Source organism: Phasianus colchicus, chromosome 6 (genome assembly GCF_987193195.1).
Source record: "Phasianus colchicus chromosome 6, bPhaCol1.hap1.1, whole genome shotgun sequence".
Taxonomy (NCBI): domain Eukaryota; kingdom Metazoa; phylum Chordata; class Aves; order Galliformes; family Phasianidae; genus Phasianus; species Phasianus colchicus.
The window spans coordinates 49,836,193-49,859,971 of NC_143441.1; the positions used below are offsets into that span (position 1 = coordinate 49,836,193).

Here is a 23,779-nt window from a genome sequence, read left to right on the forward strand (position 1 = left end):
ACCTGTCTGGGCAGGAAGGTTGGACCAGATGATCTCCAGGGAGCCTCAGCCTTTCTGTAATGCTGCAATTCTATCTAGCTTATTGAAGCAAGACATAAAGGTCCACCCTGGGTTAGTGCCTTCTGTGCAATAGTAGGGAGGGAAATGCACCTTGGAGCAGAATCATGCTAGATACCAAGAGGATGATGCAGTATGGGGTAAGGAGGAGATCATCCTCTTAGGAGGCATTTTGAACAGCAGCATTCCTAGAGGATGCCCTATTTCTGGGGACATTCAAGGTCAGGCTGAATGGGGCTCTGAGCACCCAATTGAGCTGTGGGTGTCTCTGTTCATTGCAGGGGAGTTGGACCAGATGGTCTTTAAGGTTCCCTTCCAACCCAGTGATTCTACGAGTCTATAATCCACTGGAAAGAATCACAGAATCACAGAATGGCCAGGGTTGGAAGGGACCTCAAGGATCATGAATCCCCAACCCCCCTGCCACATGCAGAGCCACCAACCTCCACATTTAATTCTAGACCAGTACTGGTCTAGTATACTAGCTCCAGTTTGAAAGAGAAGTTCCATCTCAGCACATGACTTATAGCAAGGGGCAGGAGTGAACTACAATGAAGCCCTGAGTACTTGGCTGAGTTTGCTCCTGAGGGAACCAGCCTTGTCTGGAAGTGATGCTAATTGAAGGATTAAGCCTGCTGCCAAGAGTTACAGCAAGTCACTGAGTGCAGGCAACTATTGAGAGGGGCAGACATCGCTACCAGAAAGCCCTGGTACCATCTCTGTCCAGCAACTGAAAACCACTGAGGGAATGTAAAACATTAAAGAGGAGGCCTCATCCAAACCATAATTAATAGCAAGCTTCAGCCAGGGATAAATAAATAAATAGATAAATCAGATCTCTGACAGGGCAGCAAAGGAAAATGGAGTGATATTTTCCAGCCAAATCTCATTCCTGCTTCAAATGAAACATCTTGTGTTTGCAGAGTAAGATGGTAGCAATGAGCTCATGGTTTGCAGCCCAAATCACTCTGTTCATCCCTCTCAGTGTGCGTCCTGCTGGTCTGTCAGCTCAAGAGACGATGAGAAGCCTTGGGAGCTCTCAAGCAGCTGAGGTGGCTGAGCAATCTGCTTTTTCTGCCCCATTTTGACTAAGCTACAAATACCCTGAATTATCAAGAGAATAGAGCTCGCAAGGCAAAGGAAAACAAAACAAACAAGGAAATGCCAGATTTCCAGCAAAGTTTCAGGAAGCACCCAGTGAAGGGCAGGTTTAACAAACAGACCATGTTTTACAAAGCACAGGAGGGAAATAAGCAAAAATAAATAAAATGGTACAAGTATTAGGGGCATCAGCAGCATAAACAATGCTTTTATTTTTGCACTCTTGGTTCCAGGCCAGCACTGCCACTTCCAAACTGGCTGGAGAAACTGAACTCTCTATACTACAAGGCAAGTCCCATGCCTTGGGTTGGAGAAGTTCATGAGAGGTTTAAATGGCTGCTGATCATTTGCATTACACAGAAAATGACATTATTCTTGCCTTGTTTTGGGTGTCTACAGTGTCTTCAGCTGAACCAACCACCCTGGGCTCCATCTGTAGTCTAGTGGGGAAGCAGGGACTTTGACCCACAACATGAGGAGGGTTTGTGACTCACCTGTACTGTTGTCGTGAGTCACACCTCCCTGCATTTGTTTCCCGTAGCTTGGTTGCTAGGACTCTGATAATATTGATAAAAAGAATAAAATTTACCTGGAAGAGGAAGAAAAAGAAACAACAACAAAATATAAAAGACATTCAGTCAGTGCTCAAGTTGTCCATTCAGTGTCTCCTCCAATGAGTCAAAGGGCTGTGGCGTGCAATGACCTTGTGACTGCACTGTGTATGAGCTGGAAGATCTTCTCCTATGCAAGAGATGACCTCCCCAGGAAAGACCCAGTAGTTGATGGGTGGGATTACTTCAGCTATGTTTAATCCAAAGGGTTGTGAGCGAGAGCAATGGCCTTCTCCACGAAAGTGTAGGCATCCCAAATGAAAACACTGACATATGAACTATCCAGCCTGGGCTGCCTTTTGCATGAAGGTGGCTTACAACTCTGTATGGGCCATTCTTATGGCCTTATAAACTTCTCAGTCTGAGTTTGATGTCCAGGGAGCAAAGTGAAATTTGGTTATACTTGTCTCTTACAGTCAACCCAAGAATAAGGTTGTCTTAGGGTGAAAGAAGTATTAGAATGATGTTTTTCCATGTTTCCATGCACATAAATAGAGAAGACTGAGGAAACTGCATCATGTAGAAGACACAGAGTAGGCATAACTAGATATGATAGATCAAGAACACAGAAGGGCAATGTAACTACAGGGAAATTTCTGAGGGATTCTTGGCTTTCTGGATGTCCTTGAGGTTTGGTTTCACTGGGGTCAGGATTATGCCTGCTGTTGCCCCAGACACATTTGCTCTTGGTGATGTGGTGAGGCTACATGCAGAGCCATTGTGTAAGCACCTATATGGCTGCATACTGCTGGGCTAATGCTGATGCCTATGGGCTTCTCTGGAGGTTCACAGCAATCAGTTGACTTCTCAGATAACAGTACAGCAACATTTCAAGGAAACAAATTACCATGCCACACACAGAGGCTCATAGTTCTACACCAGAAGGGATTATTGTGGACCTTCAGTGTTTCCATGACGGCAATCCTACCACAACCATGGGAAGTAGTTCCAATGGTTAATTATCCTCGCTGTTAAAACAAGTAGTTCCCTGAACAGCTGAATGAACATGGCCTGGTTTGCTATGGCTTTGTCTTCTGTGGTTGGATTCTTTCTCCTTTAACGAGGTGCAAGTTCATTTCAAACAGCTCTCCTCTGTGTTAAAAAGGAGTAGGGTCACATTACACCTTTTCCTTGATGGGGCATCAGTAGAATTTCTCTCCTGTATCTATTTGACTGTTTTCATGAGGTCTGTGGGAATTTAACATCTATGCAATCCCATTTGGTTAGAATTTACGGACTGGCAAAAGGATTCTGAGAGAGGGATGGGTAGACTATAGGCAGAGAAGCACACAGCCTACAGGCATATCCAATTCATTTTCATTGGAAACCAATGTTAAAAAAAAAAAAAAAAAAAAAAAAAAAAAAAAAAAAAGAAGCTTTGTTTCTTTTATGAGTTTTTTTCTAGTTGAAAACACTCAGCAGTGAGATCTTGTTCTGCATTTGTCCACTAAGTTGGATATACTCAACCTTATCATAGTCAGGAGGAAAATTCCTGTGACTTTTCATCAAACATGTGCTAAGTTTAACAAAGAATACAGACAAATTAATGACATCAAAGATAGAAACAGAGTGAAGGGATTTCAAACCCTTCAGCCTTTAAATTCTCTGCAAGTACATCCAGAAAATGCATAACTTAGTCCAGTAACGTATGACCAGCCAGTGTGGGAATTGAAAAAGCAGCCAAGTGAACAATATAAACCCACAGAAATTAAACAGAAACAACCCACAGAATATTTTTGCATGATAAATAGCTGCATTTGCATATAGCCAGGGTACAAGCACAGCAGAGCCTCATGGAGGAACATTATTTTTACAAGGACGAGCCTCAATCGAGCTCTTTCTCCTCTGCTAATTGGGCTTTAAATTAAATGCAATGAGGTTGCTGGCATTCATCTAGCTGAACTATCTGAACTTCTCCATCCTACTTTTCATTTCCAATGACCACGATGCGGTCTTGGTGACTCGTTTCTTCCAAGGTGCAGAACTGATTGCTAGAGCCAGGTGGAGAATTTCTACCTAAAGGAAATTTTAAAGAAGAAAAAAAATCCCCCTCAAGTCCAAAGCAGTTCACCTCATCACACATACGATCGCATTCTCAAACTGTCCTGCTGTTTATGTGCAGATGGGCTTGTTTTCTTCTCACCCACACTGATCCTATCCCAAAGGCCTCCTTATTTGTAAGTCAGAGCAAAGTACAGAGTTTGATGCAAAACACGCTGAAGACTACAGAGAGATTCTTACTGACTCTGTTCAGCTACTCAAGGTTGTATGTAATGGGGAGTGAGGACACGTGAGTGTGGAAAAGCTCTTTTGCTTGCACTTAGGTAACTATCAGAAGATGAAGTAATAGAGGACCATAGAGAAAAACAGGGAGAAGAAAGAGGGTAATGCCTGAAAACTGAAAGCAAGTTCTCAAGCTAGTTAGGACTCTATTCAAAAACATAATGACCCACTAGCTTCCCCTCATGCAGGCTGTCACAGTGCTTCCCATTGCAGGTGCCTGGTGAGAATATATGAAGAGTGTAATTAGAGCAGGATAGCTCGGCCCAGTCTTTGCACCGTGCACCCATTACTCGAATACAGTCACAGCCTCCCAGTTGTTGTGATCAGCCAGTACTCACCACGATAGCTGCCAGGATGGGCACCTGAATAATCCATTTTAAATTGCCAGCACTCAAGTCCCAACACCTGAGAAGAGATTGACATCCCATCAGGAAACCATTGGTTACAAAGACCAACAGACTCAGTGTCTCCTTGTGTAAATCCTCCCTGGAAGGCTGGGGTTTCTCCAAAGCCTGTTGGGTTGGAAAGACCTAGCTCTAACCCTTCAAAGTTATCCCTTTTCTGCTGCCATACCATTCAAAACTGAAACCCTGGTAAGTACTCTCTAGATGGTGGAACAGCTCTTTCTATAGACACCAAGACTCAGGACAGGAACCCACCCTTCCCCACTTCTTCACTTTTTTAAGAGAAAAATATGCACTAAGAATAATGTGGTTTTTATGATAACAAAAGAGACTATGATGGGCTTTGCAATGGCTGAAATGGCCTAATACCACTCCTCGTAACAAGCCTGCACAGCCTTCCTTGGGGATCTGTCCTGCCAAATACGTTATTGTATGGATAATTCTGTTTTTTTCACATTCAGATTCTGGGTACCTCCTTCAACCTTGCTCTCAAAGTGAAACCCACAAAAGCCTTTATCTTCCTTATCCAAGTGAAGCCCTTATCCACATGAAGACTGAAAGGGCAAGCTGTTGGTAGCATGGATGTTCACCTATGGGCTTCCATCTGCTGACGAGGGGCTGGACACTATTTCCTCCCAGGAATTTCCAGCAACCATGGAATAAGGTCACTTGGTGTTAATTACTCTGTTTGAATTCCCTCCAACCACAGAGAGAGGAGTGCCACAGGCCTTTCTTTATCTGAGCCAGACAGCCTCCAGATGGCAGCTGCAGTTTTCATTTCATGGGCCAAACTCTGCCCAGGCAACCATTCAAGGGAAGTGAGAGACAGGGGTAGAGAAACCACTGGTGCTGACTGAAAGGTTGTACAAGGACGAGACTGTGCCAACGCAGATGCGTCATACTTCAGTAGCTGTGCTACCAAGTCTTTCCATGCCTACAGCTTAAGTTTTTACCCTTTGGAAAGCAGTTTCTTCCTAGGCAAAGCTATTTGTCTGTGGTCCCTTCAAATTTTGATAGCAAAGTTTTGGATGTAGATGAAACCTGTTCTGTGGTCGGCCCTGGGCTGTGTGGTACCAGGGATGCTATGGGTGCTTTATTCAGCTTAATGGAAGAGCATGGGGCCTTGGAGTGTTTGTGTAGGACCTAAGAAGTGGCTGATTTGGTATCTTTTTTTTCTGACAGTAACCAGAAGTTGATATTTAAGGACAATTGGGCTAGAGGGTAATCATATTATTCCACAATAATTCTTCCAACAATCTGCAGTTCAGGATGACAGTACATTACAGAGTGTTTAATATGTCTGGAGGAATTTATCTTCCATGAGTTTTTATGAGTGCTTCTTAATCCTAAATCCATGCTGGAATCCACATCTCCTGCAGCAAGGTGTTACAGCTTCACCTCCTCTGCTGAACCTCCTACCTCCCAGTTTCATGCCATGATTTCCAGTTCCTCTACTGGAAGGAGAAGTGAATGACTCAACTCTACCATGCTCTGCAGGTCATTCATTCATGATTCAGGCCATTCCTGTCTCTGCCTATCTGTGAGAGAGTTTCCTTCAGCCCCACGGATAACAGCTGCAGGTGTTCACATTCATCCAATTCTGTACAATTCTGAGAAGCCAGGAAAATTGAACCCATCTTAACCATATCAGTTTGCTAACTCACCTTAACAGTTTACCAACATTATAGCTGGAATTGATTCTGGCTTTGCCTGGTTCTTTTTTTTTTTTTTTTTCCTTTTGATCCGCCCTCAAAGTCACCTATGCCAAAAACCCCACAAAAGCATCACACAGGAAAGGGAGAAAAGAAAACCCAACCAGACTTACTCTGTGTCGGCTAGAGTGGCTCTCACGCTGGCCCATGCTGTAACAAATACAGCAGGGAGTCCTGCAAAGAAACACAGATCAATGGGGTCACTACGGAGCTGAGGTCTCTATTAGCATAAGCTCAATTGGAGAGGGATAGGGGAAGAAAGAGTTTTTAAATGTTCAGGCATAATCTGGATAAGGAATGTATGATCTCTGTTACTCAGTGTGGCACTGAGTGGCATGGTTGGTGGGCACAGTGGAAACAGGCTGCTGGTTGGATTAGATGATCTTAGTGGTCTTTCCCAAATTTAACGATTCCATAATTCTATGATTCCATGATCTTGGTTTTCTAGATCTTCTGTAATCCAGGTGTTATAATGGTAAACCATCCACGGGAAGGGAGCATTTTATGGAGATCAAATTACATGGTCTGGACATGTCCAGCCTACTGAAGGCTCCTGGCTCTCAAAACAGAGCAGATTGCTTTTCCAAGCTGCCCATCACGAGTGGTCTTGGCTTAAGCAACTTTCTGATTCATGTTTAGAGATGCTCAGCTGGTCCAGGCCTGAGGAGGGCCATGGACTTGTCAGGATGAATCACCAATGTCCTGTGCCATGTTCTGGCTCTGCCTGTTAGAGCCACAGGCTGTAGGACTTGAACGTTTGTGACTGCTCTAGCTAACTGATTCAATTAAAAGCAGAAATGGCTTTCATATTTCCAAATATGAACGCATCATTCCGAATACATCTGTTCCTTTGCTTTGACTTCAAGGGAAGGTGGGCCTGGAATCAAGCTTGAAACAAAAAATTTCCTTGAATTGAATCCTGAATGCCTTCATGGCAACAACAAAACCAGATTTGGGCATGCCTTTGGCATCTTCCCCTCCCAACCATCCCAAAAAACCCTCTGCAAGGCTCAAGCCATCCCTTCTGGGGATGGGGAGCAGAGGTGAACAGGTGTGAGCCGTGTGGTACCATTTGGCCTCAAGTCTAAAACACAAACCTTGTCCCATTTGATTTAAAAGAATGGATGAGGCATTTAGAGCAAACTCACCCATAAGCTCTAACTGAACCTCTAAAAACTGCACTGCCCTCTGCTCTATGGATATAATAAATATTTTTCAATGGTCATCAAGACAATGCCTGACTGATACACTGACCAGAGCAGTAGGAGGTAGCCATCAGCTGAAGGAGGAAATTTTGGAGGTGATTTTTTTAAATTTTGCTTCATTTTTATGAAATGTCAAGGACCCTTTCATAGCTTCTGACTCTCTTCAAATTTTCTTTGCTTCATTTTGATTTTTACTGGCCTGGATGCTTTAAAGGCTTTGCAAAGTATGAGAAACTTGCTGTTAAAAGCAGACAAATGTTGGAATTCAGAGTAATACTTGCAAAATACTCTAGCCCAAGGTTAGCTCCCAAAGGAACCATCCTCATTTCAGCTCAGTTACACTGGGCATCATCTTTTCCCTGCAAAAAGTAAAAGAATCACCAATATCCAAATGCAATCTTCTATTTATTTTTTTAGGGTCCGGTTCTGCTTTATTTGTACAACTGAGTCCCCTACTGGCTTCCCTTAAAAGGCAGGATCAAATCCACAGTAGCTTCCACAAATTCCTGAAGAATAACCCCTTTCAGGTGGGGGGAAAAAAAAAAGTCACAAAATAAATAAAGGCGACATTTATCACCGATGACTGTAAATATGCTGTTCAGAGCCTAAGCTCACTGGGGCTCGCCGTGCATAGGCACACGCTTAACTTTCAGCATGCACTTAAGTCTCATTAGAGTGCTTAAAGGCTTTCCTGACCACGGATGCTTTCCTGAGCTGGGGTGTGGGGCAGGGACGCCTGTCTCATACACACACGTGTACAACGGGGCTGTTATCTTGGTTGGAACCTTTTAAATGCTACGGTAATATAAGAAAGCATAAATAATTAAACACAGAGCCTCACTCAGGTCCAGCGCAGCAGCACTGCCTACAAAGATACATTTATAAGGAATGCACCCTGCTTTACAATCTCCCACGATGGAAAGAAAATACTTGACCTATAGCACTGGGAAGCCATGAGCATGCTGAAGATCAGGGCTTGGGGGAGGTGATGATTTATTGTAACAAGCACCATCTATTTCCTCCTCACTGTTAAGAACCTACAAAAAATACGTGCACAAACTCCTGGCTGAGCTACCAAAGGCTTGGATGTGTGTGACTTTGCTGATAGCATTGGTGATACCCTCGTTTCCATCAGCTGTCTGTGCTCAGAGGTTTGCTGCCTTCCTCTGAGACTGCAGTGTTCACCCATTATGGTGATGCTCTAAATTTGAAAGATGGATTGTTTCAGAGATTGGATGCACTGGACACATGTTTGTTCCACCCTGGTCTGTCTTGTACTTCAGAAAGGACACTGTTTCCATTCCTACTAATCCTGTGTTGTGTTCCAGCTTCCTAGCAACAATAAAACATACAGGAGAAGGTAATTACAGCTAAAAATCCCTACATGTGTATTTATTGTGGGTTGCCACCTCCAACTGCTCAGGCAAGCTTAGGGAAAGGATCCTTGACATTTTCTGCAAGACACACAAACTGAACTCCTGGCACCGGTTTTATTGCTACGTTTACCTTTGTGCATCTCAAACATGATCCTTTACCGTGATCATAAATATTCTTACACTTACAGAAAACAGAATGAGTCCTCTCTCTGCCCCGTTTTTAGATGGAGTTTTTAGTGGTGGGGTCACCATCCTTGGAGGGGTTCCAGAACCATGGAGATGTGGCACCTGGGGACATGGTCAGTGGGCACGGCGGGGTGGGTTGGATTGCACCTGGTGATTTTAGTGGTGTTTTCCAGCCTTAGTGATTCTATGCTTCTGTGATTCTAGATTCTCTCCACGTCAACACAGCATGTGGATTTTGGACCACCAGATAATTTCTAGAGTTCAACCACTTTTTCCCACTCTGGTAATCCAGTCCATAAGCTGGCAGAGTCAGAAGGCTCTGCTTTCCCTCTAGCAACTCTTACTTTCAGAGAGGGATCACTAACTCCTAGGTATCTCCATGTGACAGCAATATCCTGGGATGAACCATCCCTGCTGCTGAGCATTCACAGCACCCATAGACAGGAGAACCATTAACCAGAACAGCAGGACTGAGCACACCTCCAAGTCAGGCATCTAAATGTACCCACAATAAGGCAAGTGCCCATGAGGATACAGCTCTGCAAGGAAGAAAGCCATCTGTGATTAAATGCATCTGGCCAACCCTCCAAAGGAAGGATAGCATGTCTCCAAAAAGCCCGTGATCTCGTTATTGGCTGTGTGTACTGACAGATGCAGGAGCAGATGGGTGCATCTGTGTCCTCCCCATGCCTACAAACACCTCGTGCATGACTGGGCGGCGATGCCGTGAGTGACTTCTACAGAATCCACATTGTATGCGCTGTGCATTTCCAGTCAACACACACAGTGTGTACAATGCAGGTGCTATATAGTCAGGTAAGGAACAGGCTGCCCAGGGAAGTGATGGAGTTGCCATCCCTGGAGGTCTTTAAGGGATGTGTGGATGTGGTAGCGTTGGGTGGATGGTTGGACTTGGGGTTCTTAAGGGTATTTTCCAACCTACGTGATTCTATGTTTCTACGATCTCCCTGTCAGATAGAAAAATTGCAAACCTCAACCTAGACAAAGCCTGGTGGCCAGCCCAGCCACTTTTCTTGCATGTTCACAATGGATATGTCTTCTGGCACATAGATAAATGTGCATGTATCAAAGGTGCAAGTAAGAGAGGTGGCTGCAAAGTGTCTGCTGGGAGAAGAAAACTTATGAATAAAGACCTTATGCAAACCTGGAGAAATCTGGTCTCTGTTCCCTGCTATTTGAAAACCTTCCTGAGTTACAGTGAGTGTTTTCTCAGTCACTATCTTTCAAAGTCTCCTCATCTCAAACAGGACCAACAACACTTCCGTACGTGTCTTGCTTTGGTGGGGACAAGTACTTTCAGGCAAGGATGATTTTTGTAGAGATAAATGTGTAGGGCTTCCCATCATGTTTCAAGTTGAATATTAGGAGAAATTTCTTCTCAAGAAAGAGTGTTAATACACTGGCACAGGTTGCCCGGGGAGGTGGTGGAGTCACCATCCCTGGAGGTATTCAAGGAATATGGAGATGTGGCACTGAGGGATGTGGTTAGTGGGCATGGCTAGGGGTTGGATTTGGTGATCTTAGGGGTCTTTTTCCAGCTTTAATATGGTTCTGTGATTCTATGATCATGATGTTTTGGACCTGAGCACCTCTAACAACAACCCACGGATCTGTTGGTCTTGTTTAGGTTTTCCTGCAGTGCTCACTTGCACTGTAGCTGAAAGTCAGTGCAGTCCAGCCGGAGGAATTAACGTGGTGTGAAGGAAAAATGCCAGTGGAATCAGCTTGGGTTTTCTGGCTATTGGTCATGCTTCTTAAACTTCCTTCATAAAACAGCTGCATGGAACTTGAAGACTGCTGGGGAATTTATTGTTACCCATAATACCGTTATTTATTTATTTTTGTTGGGTGCTGGCAAGAAACACTTTCCTTTCTGCCATCGGTGCCTCCTTTGCAACTGCACGAAGGGCGCAGCTAACTTCCATGGAGCTGTGCTCCTTTGTGCCAGTGAGGACATGGATTGGAAAGACCGGACTGAAACCTTTGGGCCTGGCATCAAAGACCAACTATATGTTCTGGTTTCCTCTGTAGACTGGAAATAAGCTGTTGTAGGGTGATCTTTTCTTCCCCTCACCTTGGAAATTTCCAAAATCCTCCCTTGTTTATTGTTGCACAAGCAAAAAAAAAAAAAAAAAAAAAAAAAAAAAATTTTTAATCCCAGTTTTTGGGGAAAATGTATTTTCTATACCTCTGTGGAATGTCATAATAATTCATTGCCAATTCCCTGTCCTTCACTGCTGTGGTATGGGCAGGATCCAGTGCCCACTGCAGGGAACTGGAGTTTTTCCACTGACTCCAGTGGCTCCTGGATTGTGTTGCCCTTTCCAGTGCCCAAAAGCTATCAAAGCAATACGTCTGTGCGGGTGTGTGTGTGTACATTATCATGCTAATCAAAACAAAGCAAAAACAAATGCGACGGGAGGGATCCTATCTTCTCATTCCAGAGGAATTTAAATGAAGCAACCTCAAACTTTTGGAAGCACGCAGATGATTGGTGTTATGACAGGTGTGACTTCAGCTTTGTGGTCGCACTGATAAAATGATTATACTCTGGCAGTGGTTGGAAGAATTAATGAGAGGAACCCATGGCTGTTAGACTGTTTTCCTTTGGCTACGTTATGAGCAGCATCAAGTGGGTTTTTCTTGTTAAACATATGGCATTATTTTTCAGCTGATTCCCCCTCATCCAGAATTTCCTCTGGGGAACTGCTTCTCCAAGTCTTCTCCATACTGTGCAGCAGAAGCAAATTTTATGTAGCTTGAAGGTTTGGAAGAGGGCGCGGGGTTTTGTTTATTTGTTTTGTCTTAAAAAAGAATATTCTCAGATTCTCTGAGAATCTGTCTCAGAGCAGATAAGGTAAGAAATGCTCTGCCCCCCAAATCTCTCTATTTATTCATATACCCACACAGTGACAGACTGGATAGGACTCAGTTTTGTCTGAGAGATGGAGCCCGCTTTGGTCTGACATTGTGCCTCCCACCCTTATGAGGCAGCACTGGTTGTTTCTGGCCTAGGAATACAAGGTTAGCAAGGAGCTTTTGGGCAAGGAGAAAGGCTGGAGAGAGTCCTGTAGGCTGATGAATCACTTGCATGTACATAGCATTGTTCAAGTTGGAAGGGACCTTTAAAGGTCAGCTAGTCCAACTCACAAAGCAAAAAAGTGCCCTCCCTAAACTGAGATTTGCACCATCATCTGGTTTGCTTGGAGCTCTGCTGTTATATATGGTGCCAAAGCAAAATAGCAGCCTGCCATTCATTTCCTGGAGCCCTTCTTAATATTTCTCATGTTACACATCTACCATTTCTTCCTGCGTTCACAGACTGTGGATACCTATGCCCTGGTTTGCCCAAATTTTTAGGTATGCCATGGTTCATTCAGCACCCAAAAGCTTGTTTTTTTTTTCTGAAAGAAGTCATGCCCTGGAATGGGGATGGTGTAGCACACACACTTCTCTTGTTCTAAAATGTAGTCAGGATGTGGCCAGGTGCATTTTGGAGCCTGAAGCTGGGAAGTGACCTGGGCCATATAGTTTAGAGGTAACCATGGGTATCTCTGAGCAGGTTTTTCCTGTTGTAAGCTCCATTGTAGACTCACACCCCATCATTTGTAGCTGTGTTCTTCAGGATCATCTAATATATTCCCTGTTCTCCCTTCCAGCCTGCATGCTTCAGACACGGTGGGCAATGTTTTTATTGTCCTCATCCTACCCACACCTCATAACTCCTTGCAAGCCAAAGCTTATGCCAGAAGTGAACAAAAAGCACATTCTCATCTCAAGTGCCTGTGCCCCACAATGCCTTCCACTAATGAGCACCCCCTCTGCACCCACATCCCTTACTCCATGAAAAGATGCCAGGGTTAAAAGGAAAAAGAAAAAAAAGGTTTCCCCACAAACTGCAGGCTTCCACTGGTGTTTCAGCATATGCAAAACATCAGAAGCTTTTTACAGCCACTGAGACCAGAGGTAAGAAACTAGAGCTGAGCTCTGCTGTTGTGAGAAGATGCTCACAGCTTCCTGCAGCTTTCCAACCCCTCCAGCTCAATGCTGGTTTCTCACCGCTTGGCAGAGCTGGGGATAACTGAGACAGTACACTAAAAGCAGCTCACATGCATGCACTTGCTGCCCTGGAAAGATGGTAAGATGTCTCCAAGCCCTGAGTGATCCTTCCAGAGATCCTGGAAGTACCATTGTGTGAATACCACAATTCAGAAGTGATAAAGGATTCATGACAGAGCTCACTGTCCTTCCAAGAGCCACCGTATCTACTTACCCCAGCCAAATAATGTGAATCCCCAGAGATACTTCTTCTCTGAGAAAAAAGCCATGAAGATGAGGCTGTGGAGATAGAGCCCTTCCACCAGAATCCAGTAGTAATTGGTTGCCAGGAAGTAGAGGAAGAAAGTAACTGCTACTTTGCAACCCACCTGCAACGACCACAGAAAGACGGGGTTAGAAACACAGTGCGAAATTCTTGTTCTACATAAATCCATATTTGCCAAGATGGGCTGAGAAGCAAGGAAAAAGGAAGAAATAAATGGGAACATTGTCTAGCAGAGTTTTTACAAGGAAGAGCATTAGTGCAGGGAGAGATGAACAACTGAGAAGAAACTCCTCAGCTTGACACCATGTCCTCAATACCAAGTCCTCAAGAAGCATCTAGATGACACTCTCAAGCATATGGTCTGATTTTTGGGTTGTCCTGCATGGAGCCAGAAGCTGGACTCAGTGATCCTCATAGGTCACTTCCAACTTGGGATATTTGATGATTCTAGGTGAGCAAGGATGTGTAGAAGGGCTGGGACACATGGGTGGATAGTGAACTGACACTCTCCCCCAAACCCAGAGATGAGAGGTTCACCCACTTCCTAGAGTTTCTGTGCCTTATCCTTTTCCTATGACTCGTGGCCATGATAACAAAAGGACTGTGACCAAGTCACCTTGGGCTGGGTGACCTGGTGCAATTCACCTCACCCAGGCTTACCATCATCTGGAAGAGTGACTTCTTCCAGAGCCTATGGGGAGATTTCACCCCAAATATCAAGGCATTTTCTGCACAGATCTACAAGGTGGGAAACCCAGCAGGTCCCTGATTTTTTATGGGAATATTAGCTGGCCTCTCACTTCACACTGAACTACAATCCTTCGCTTACGAGAGAGGAAAACTGACTGTGACTCAGTGCTCCACTGTCCTTTTGGCAGAGTGGGGTAAAATTACCCTTGTACCAACATTTCTCACTCCAATTAGAGGAAAACTGCAAAGTGAGGATGCTGCATGTGCTTAACAGATTCAAGGGACACATAATGCCTTCTTTTGCAAACGTGAGAAAAAGTGAGATGGAATAGAATGAAGATAAATTTAAAAAAATCCCATCCAGTCTTAACAATAACTTCTATATTCATTAAAAATCACCATCTACTCCCACACAGAGAGTGTCAGACAGTAATTGCAAAGCTTCCACTCCTTTTTGGAAACAAAATAAATGTATTGATTGTTGCCTCCATCACTTGTTTGCCTGTCAGCTCATCAGAATGGGAAATGCTATTTATTTGCTAATATCCCTAATAACTATTCCGGCCCAAGGAGAAACAGAGAACAATGCAGTGAAATATTTTGTGTTCTTTTCACAAGGAGAATGCGCTGAGGTGCACTGAGCACTCTGATCAGTCGCTGAAATAATGAAATGGATTTCTGAAGCAAGAAGAAAACATGCCACAAATTTCCATCTCAGAGCTCTTAGGCACACGCTAGGAAACATTTCAGGTGCTGATTTTGTAATAAGTCACGATCTCTCTTATTGATAACCTGAAGCAATTTGGAGGGATGCCCCAAAGCAGAGCACAACTGGCCATGTGAGCGTCAAGGTCTCAGAAGCTTATCTCAGTTGGCTATTTCCAAAATGAGGTGTGCATCCTAACACAGAGTCAACAGGCACAGCTCCCTGGAGGGGTCTGTGGCGTGACAGCTGTCTTTGGAGAAGCAGTTAGTACCATCTTCTGCAGGACAACTGCTGTGATTATTGCCACTGAGCAAACACCAGACAATAGGACTGTTTGTAGCCAGGTCCCTGGCAGTAGCATGGGCTGTGAAACACACTTATGAAGCCAATTGAATACACAGGCATAAAGCTTGTGCTGTGAGCGGCGATGTCCCGTTGGTGGACATGCTCTATTAGCGTGTTTGAGCTAGCTCTAATTTCTTTTTAATTATTTTTGTGCATTGAAGTTAACATTTGATCTTAATAAAACTCTCTCCCGTCTCCGTAGCATCCAGCTGTTTGTGGATAGAAAGGATCAGTCATGGGAGGTCTATGGTGAGACCAGAGACAAGGGGAGTAGACAGCTTCAGCAGGTGGGGACAATTTTGAAATCTGAGGATAGGCTTCAACCCAACAACCACATAGACAATGCAGATGTCTTCATCTGAGCCATCTGTGCCATCTGTGAAGAGACACACGTACTCTGGAGTCAAGTTCACCTGACCTCACTTAAGTTTTTATATGGGATGTGATGAATCGTGCTCTTAACTGTTTGCGTTGATCTGATTTCCTTTGACCATAGAGGAAAATTGAGTTGACAAGAGTGAAAGAAGATGTGTCGTTTGCAGACATCTGCTTTTATGCAGATGAATCCTATCCTTTCTCCTGTGATTGTGGGTAAACTCTCCATTGACTCTTCTAAGTCTTTTATCAGAAATGGAAGTGATCAACCAGTCATGGTTTGATGCAAAGTTAGAAGAAGGTGAGATATCTACTACTGACTTTCTCCCTCATGAGATACCTCCACTCCAGCCCTGGAATTAACACCAAAAGTCTTCCAAGACACCAAGAATCATAGAGCCATTTGAGTTGGAAAGGACCCTGAAAGGCCATCTTGTCCAATTCCCCCTGCAATGAACAGGGACACCCACAGCTCCATCAGGTGTTCAGAGCCTCATCCAGCCTGACCTTGACTGTCTGCAGGGAGGAGGCATCCATCACCTCTCTGGGCAACCTGTGCAATGCCCCAGGTGTTAGTTTGATGGTACAGATGTTATAGCACAGTACTGCCTCTATGGCTCATACAGAGAGGAGCTCCAAGTGGAAAATCAGCCAAACACCCACTGCAGTAATAGTGGGTAATGGTCCAACGCCTTGCTGAAAGGGGTGAGGCATTGGGCAGGAAGGACAGAGGTATGAGGCTGCTGTGGTGATACTCACAAACTGTGACTTATCTGCTGGAGGTGCTTCAGTTATGGATTTCAGGTCTTCCTCAGAAATCCGCTCCATCTCCTCCAAGGCTGACCCGGAGTACAAGACTGCGTCCTTCACAAAGATGCTCACAGCTCTCAACATGAAGGAGACAAACAGGTGCATGTGGATGTAGTTTCTAGTGCAGTGCAAACGCCTGGCATGGAGAAAAGAGAAGAGTTGGAGTAGGTCAGCCTATCTGTTAGACAGATTGAGGGTCACCTCTGCTTCTTGAGAGCCCCACACCATTGACTTTGCATTAGGACAACACAATATCTATACTCATTTCATAGAATCATAGAATCAGACAACCACACAATGGTTGGGTTGGAAGGGACATTAATGCCCATCCAGTTCCACCCCCCTGCTGTGGGCTGGTTGCCCCAGACTAGATCAGACTGCCCAGGGCCTTATCCAAACTGGCCACGAGCAGCTCCAGGGATGGGGCAAAGCTCTTGTTTCTCACTAGAAACTTCTGGCAAGAAACAAAGATGCATTTTGCTTCTTTTGGGCTCAGGTGGTAAGGATGCATGCAGTGGGCTGTGTGCCTTGAGTCTACAGCTAGAGGATGCAGTGAACTATCATCAGCTGTGCAGTGTACAAGGCATGAGCATCCTTGTATGCAGCGTGTGCACAGTGTTCAGTGCACGTGCCGTAAGTGTGCATCAGACATGTAGTTGTTTTCCCAGATGTACAGGCATCAGGCAGGATACGTGCACAGCTCTCACTGATACTAAAATGTGTATCTCTGTTCCTCTCACAGGTGACTCTTCCAAGAACTCCACTCCTCCCATAGAGTTAAATCTGCATTTAAAGATTTCACTTATCTATCTGCATTTTGTTTGGAGGAAATGGGCTGCAAATACTAGTGAGCTTGAGGACAATAAAAACCTTGCAGAGTGTCCTGGAGCATAAACTGCTTATTTTTGTGCCCATGCCAAATTCCATCCTTGGGTTAGCATCTATGTTGTGCTGGGCTCTTTCCTCTGATTGCCATTGGAGACACTATCCACTGGTGGACATGCTGAAGAGTTTTGGGGCGTCACTCCAGCAGTGGCTGCATTGCAGCTGCAGGTGAATGACCCCACAAATGCTGATTGTAAAGCGCTTTATGATCCTTTTGGGGGAAAAGCTGGATGGTAAGAAGTGAATTGGACACATTGGATCCATAAGGTGTGTTTTAGAAGCAGTGATCTTGCCTCTGGGGAGAAGAGTGAGCACGAATCAGTGAGTGGATTTCTACCCTCTTCAATCCCCAGCTCTAACATCAGAAACACAAGTATGATTGCACAAATAAGAGACGTTCCTTCCTCTTTTGGGAGACCTTGTCACAGTAATAACAGTTGTTTCCTGTACTATTACAATCCAAATTAAGCTAAGTGGAATTTCTGAGGTATAAATGAAGATGGGCTTTGTTCCCTGCACTTTAAATGTAGCCAGTGAATCTCTGGATTGTACATTAACTGGAATAAAGTTTGGATTGGCCTCTGTGGCTTCTTCAATCCTTGGGGCAAAGATTCTCTCCTCCTGTCTAGTATGGGCTAGGAGATGACAAAGTGATACCTTTTGGAGCTAGGAGCACTCATGCATATGTACACATTAAATATTTCATTAGTCTCACCAGCATCATGCAGAAAATTGAAAAAAAGGAGAAAGGGTTGAGAGGGCTGGAGATTGCTGGCTTTTGTGGGGTATGGTTGGTTTTTGGGATCATGCCTCCAGGAGGGGTCTGCAGCCCACACCACCTTGTATGTTTCACAGGCTCTGGCACTGGGATGCTTTGCTATCCAAGCAAACCCTTTCAGCTTCCATTTGCTCACTACAGAGGGGTCTGAGCACTTATGGAGCCAAAGGGCACATGTTTTATACCAGATGGTATGTCCCTGGGGTTTAGCCTATGCTTGCATGGTGGTAGCTGCCAGTTTCATCTGCAGACACCAAATAGCTGTTTGTTCCATGGAGAACTTCCCTTTGCAGCTGCTGTCTGGGTCCTGCTGTCTGCCATGAGAAGTGACTGCAAGCAGCCAAAGGCAGGAAAATGTGGGGCTTGTGGCACTGGGCTATAGGGGTCAGAGCCCTGCTCTACCTGCTCACCAGATATGGGTGCCCAAAGGACAAATTTTTGCTGTGAACCACAGAATCACAGAATCATAGAATAGTTTGGGTAGGAAGGAACCTCAAACATTATTGAATTCCAAGTCCCTGCTGTAGGCAGGGTTGCCAACCACTAAATCAGGCACCAGATCAGTTTGCCCAGGGCCCCATCCAGCCTGGTCCTGTATACCTTCAGGGATGAGGCATTCAAAAGTCTCTGTTAATGAGACTTTCATCCTGCCTCTGGTTATGATGGTAGCAAAAAACATGCAAAAGCCAGCTCAATGGGCTGGATGGTGCCGATTCAAAACAATATTTAGGGACCTACATCCCTTTTATGGTGGAGAGGGCAGGCAGAAGAGCAAGTGGTCATTTCTATCTCCCCAGGTACTGGAGCAGAATGGGGAAAATGAATGACTATGTCTAAGACTTTTATATGGCCAGGGTTCCCTTCAACTAGTCCCTCCTTCAATAAAGTTTGGGTTTAGAGTGGCATTTCCCTTACAAAACCTTAACCACCTAAAAATTACCCATCTGACTCTAAGGACAATTAGGAATAGAAAACTCTACATGGTATTCCAAATGAGACAAGTCTCGTCCTGGAGCTGCTTCACTTCCCGTTTGTTATAAATCTGGTCTAGAAAAAACTCCATTGCAGACAATGGGAAGAAGTTCAAACATCCCTCCCCTCATCCCCCAGAAGTTTGACCTAAGTGGGACTAACACAGCCCAAAGCACAGATGCAACCCCTTGCCATCCCAATTTTATCCTTTAGGAAAGCCCAAGGCTTTTCTAGTCCAGCGATAACTCGCTTAGGTAAAAACAGAGCCGCCTACCTGAAGTATCCCAGGATAAGGACAGCAACTGTGAGGGATCCCAGAGAGATGGAGTATCCAACAGTATAAATCAAATAGAGGCGATCAAAGACCTCCTGCAGTACAAATGATGGAAAAAATAGCGTCACATTAGAACGCGTCCTCCTGCATCGTAACACATCCACTGTAGCAGTACAGAGATTCAGGCTGTTGTACCTGTTGGGGTGTAGATCTCTGGGCTTGGGAAACCTTGGGCAATCACACCTGATGTCATCTTTTGGACGTTAGAGCAGCTTGGAAAGTGAAATTTCTCTTTCTTAATGGCTGGGGGGGGAGCTGTGATTTTTTGCAATGGAATTGTGATGAAGATGGGAGTTTTGCAGCATTTTCATCCCAAAGGAACCCAAAGCGCCTTACAAACTCTCAGCCAAATCCAGAGATCACTTGGCAATTTTTGCTCACATAGAATGCCCACCGATCTGGGATTTTTGATGGAAGAGCAAAATTTAGCTGTAGGGCTGTGCCATACTATTGCTGACAGTCTGATGGACAGGCTGGTGGAACGTCAACTTACCACAGAAAACATGGGGAGGGCATATTTTGGCTCAGGGTTGTGAGAAGAAATCAATTCCATTTGTGTTTTTAATCTAAAGCACCCTATGACTATGGTTATCCAATGCAGACAGAACTTTAGCTGGCCAAAATCCCATTGGAAATGGGCCTGTTCACAAGAGAACTCATAGCCATTAATCCTGCAGTGTTATCTGCCTTGCCCCTCTATGTTTTAGAGCTGGGCCTAGAAACGCTTAGCTTTCCATTAGATTTTGAGATGTTTTCCTTCATTCTGTAGCTGGGGCATGTATCTTAACATGAGGTTTATTGAACATATCTGCCTGAAAAGGGTTAAAATGCTTGCCCCATCCTGGCTCGTACTGCCTTTCATCATCTGAACTCAGAAATAAACTCAGAAGAAACCAACCAATTCAGCATCTTTCTCCTCATTCCCTCCTCCTCCACCCCCCGCCTTTCCCTCACCCCACCCGCTGGGCTGCAATAACATTCGTAACACGGGGTTCTGAATGACAGCTCTGATTTTGATTTGAGGCTAGCAACGCTGTCCTGGAATGCAAAACCTCAGCCCTATTACATCAGAATCCCCAGATATGTGAATGTTTCTTTGCGGTTTCCATTGGTAGAGTGGTGTGCTTGCCAATGTTAATCCTAGTGTGGATGTGTGCGCATGTATGTATGTATATGTGGGGACAGCAGGCACTAAAAAGTGAATATGAGGAGGCTGGAGAGTTTTAGGAAAAAGAAAAAGTTATAATAACTTGTTCCCTGCGAGGCCTGGAGCACATTTCCAGCTGCCAGACTGGGGTCATCTTTGAACTGGAAAACATTTGCCTCCATAGTGAAAATTAAAAAAAAAAAAAACCCTTACTCCAAGTTTTGGATTCTTGGTCGTTTGGCAATTCTGAGGCGTTACTACGCCCAGCTGAACAAAAGCATCCCTGAGCCCCATTCAGAAATTCAACCGGAAAGATCCATGTTCCTATCAGACAACGACACCATTGTAGCAGCAATGGCCTTGGAAAGGGCCTGCTGATTGGCTGGCAGAAGACTTTTGGAGGCTGTGGTTAATTCCTCTGATTAACCACAGGGCCTCTTTTTGAAAGGATGTCGAGTCAGAACTGCCAAGACATACACATGCGTGCATGCATGCACGCTACTCTGCCTGCTTGCAGACGTAGGTGCTGCATGTCTCACCCAGCATCACAACAGGGATCCTCCAGGGGAGGTTAATTTTTGAGTGGGGCATGTAGGTCCTCGAGGAAAGCCTTGGAAGGTTTCCCAAAATGCTGAGATTGACCTTTGAGAGGGCAGCTCCTGCTTACTAGTTTCCAAGAGTACTTGTTCTTGGGAATGGGGAGACCTGGATTTACCCAGGGGAAAATAAAAGGGCAGTTCCAGGTCTCACTCATCTCCTAGCTCAAGGGAGGTCCCAGCTGTGGAAACCAAAATGCTGAATCAGGAAAGGTCCTCCAGGTAACAAAACACTGAGTCATCTGCTGAAACAACCACCTTCATGGTCTGAGAAACCTCTTTTACAAGCTAATGGAAGATCAAATAATTCAAAGAAGACCACAAAAGTCATGCATATCCAAGCCAAGGATATTGCTTCTATAGGCTCCAGACAGTGTGCTCTCCAACAGACCATCCTGCTACAGGAGTTCCACATGATGTAAACCTGCCCTGAATGCACACTGACCGTCACTGGACCTCTACCAACCTGTTGGAAGTGGCAACCCAGCCTTCATAAGCGTGGCCTTGCCACTCCATGACACGCTGTTTTAAAAGGTGTGACACTTTAACTCATGACATTTAATTCGACTCTTGCTGTAATTCTTCACTGTTTCAACTGTTGATGCATGCACATTGAAAAAGAAGAAGCTGAATAGAAACTGAAGGAAACAGAAAGACATAAAACCCCCTTCAAGATCTGTGATGCCGGTGGTATGGATTATTAGCAAAATGTAACATTCACAACATAATAGCAAGATCAGGGAACATCAGTTTTATAACTGGTGTCCTTGAATGTTGCTGCCTGCTTACTCCATGCCCTGGTGGGATGAGATAGTGTTGGGAGAGGTGTGGTATGGATCTAATCTTCATCCTTTCTTCTTCCCAAATACTTTGGGAAGGCGTTCTCATTGCTGAGCCACTCACACTTGCTTCTGGAAGGATTTGGATAGGTTAAGGTGTTCTGCTGTGGGTGACTTGCCTTTGGGGTTAGTGAAATGGCTTCCCACCAAGTCAAGCACCGTACTACTTCTCTAGGTCATGGCCTGTGGTTCTCTCAGCCACCATACAGCCTATGAGCCCTTCTTTTCTCCCATGCTCTCTCTGTGCATTACAAAGCTCCACCAGACCACAGCCAACCGTCTTGTATCTCCAGGTGAACTGATCTGTCTGCAGTGAACCAACCCACCTGCTCCTTCCCTCCCCACCTCACTACAGCCGTAACTCAGAGACCAATGAACCACAAAAGGTGTAAGTACTATTTCAGATGTACTGAGTGCTAAGCCTGTAACAAGACCTTCCTTTCTCCCTCCCTGCTGGTATGGTGGGAGACTTCCTCTCTGCTCCCTTCTGCATCTCAGCTTTCCGCCAGCCTGACCTCAGGGTAGGAACTTTGCTACAGCCTAATGACTTTGGGAGAACAGGAAAGAAAACAGAGCAGGAGATGGCTTCTATGTGAACTCTCAAAAGCAACCCAACAACTAAACAAAACAAATGAAACCAAGGCACCATGGGCATCCACAGGCTGCATATGCCCCCTCCCAAAAGGTCTCTGCATTCCCCTCTCCCTGTGGTTTGGATATCTTCCAGGTGTGTGACCCTCAGAGCAGTTGGCTGTAAGATTTTCATTACAGTGCTCAGGCCTTAACCTGACTCCTAGTTTGTCTGCTTCCACCAATGGTAATGTGGTAATGTGCATCGATCTGAATCCAGAGGAAATCTGTTTTCCTCCAAAGAGCTCAGAGCTATATCAGAGAACCAGGCATGGGGCTTCAGGGCCCCATCCAGTGCAATACCCTGGCTGTGCTTTCCCTTTTGCACTGCAGCCTGTATAGAAAAATCTGTGGCAGCTCCCTTAACTTTTAGCATGAATGGTGAGTGGAGTTCCTCATAGTGGATGTGGTCCCCAGGTTTCATTTTAGATAGCTATTGTGTGGATGCCTCAATTGGTTCCAACCACTTGAGGTTCAGCAAGCTGGAAGAAGGAGGTATTTTGGGCTGAATTTCATTAAAAAAGACATGCTATTAATCACCAAATCTAACACCAACCCAGCCCTACCATGCCCACTGACCATGTCCCTCAGAGCCACATCTCCATGATTCTGGAACACATTCAGGACAGTGACTCTACCACATCCCTGGGCAGCCTGTGCCACTGCATCACCACTCTTTCTGAGAAGAAATTGTTCCTAACATTCAACCTGAACCTCCTCTGGCATAATATGAAGCCATCACCACTCATCCTATTGGCGTTGTGTGGGAGCAGAGGCCAACCCCCACCTCACCACAACCTCCTTTCAGGGAGCTGTAGAGAGCAACAAGGTCACCCCTTAGCCTCTTCTTTTCCAGACCAGATAATGGTTCCCATCCATTCAGGTCTCAGGTAAGGTCTTTGTCACTCTCAGGACTCAATTCAGTTGTCCTTACATGTGTTCCATTATTTCAGACACATAAATGTCCTAGCTGATTTCAAGCTGTTTTTACAAAAGCAATTAAGTTTCCTATAACTCCATATTATATAAGCCATCACCATGCAAATGTCTCTCACACTCCAGGACATTTTGTTTGATCCCAGATATGAACATAACCTATGTTTCAACCACTGGTCAAAGCCTTCAGGGCTTTGATATTTGTTTGTCTTGTTTACTTCCAGTGACACAGGGATGACTGACACAGACTGAGAAATTTGAATCTAGATCTCTGTGATTGCATGATTTATCACCGTGGTGACTGGTGGCAAGCTGCATTCCGAATGTCATTTTATTGCACTTTGCATCCAACTTTCTGATTCCCCCTCCTACGTGAGATAATGCAAGACTGCAACATTTCTGCTGTGAAGCTGAAATGGATCCAGTAGTCTGATGAAGAGTTGGTAGGTCATGCTG

The 23,779-nt window shown here is 44.9% G+C and overlaps 1 protein-coding gene across 3 annotated transcripts in view; it reads right to left on the reverse strand.

Annotated features, from left to right (window-relative positions):
* The window catches only part of PTH1R (parathyroid hormone 1 receptor), a 113,824-nt gene that overhangs the window by 12,211 nt on the left and 77,834 nt on the right, over window positions 1-23,779 (reverse strand). For 2 of the 3 annotated variants that reach the window (XM_031607881.2, XM_090143235.1), the window contains 6 exons: window positions 19,116-19,210; window positions 16,156-16,342; window positions 13,230-13,383; window positions 6,282-6,342; window positions 4,391-4,457; window positions 1,653-1,747 (listed from right to left, as the gene is read on the reverse strand). In XM_031607881.2, coding sequence (XP_031463741.1) covers window positions 1,653-1,747; window positions 4,391-4,457; window positions 6,282-6,342; window positions 13,230-13,383; window positions 16,156-16,342; window positions 19,116-19,210 — 659 coding nt within the window. The remainder of the gene's footprint in view (window positions 1-1,652; window positions 1,748-4,390; window positions 4,458-6,281; window positions 6,343-13,229; window positions 13,384-16,155; window positions 16,343-19,115; window positions 19,211-23,779) is intronic. The other variant, XM_090143236.1, reaches the window with a different exon arrangement.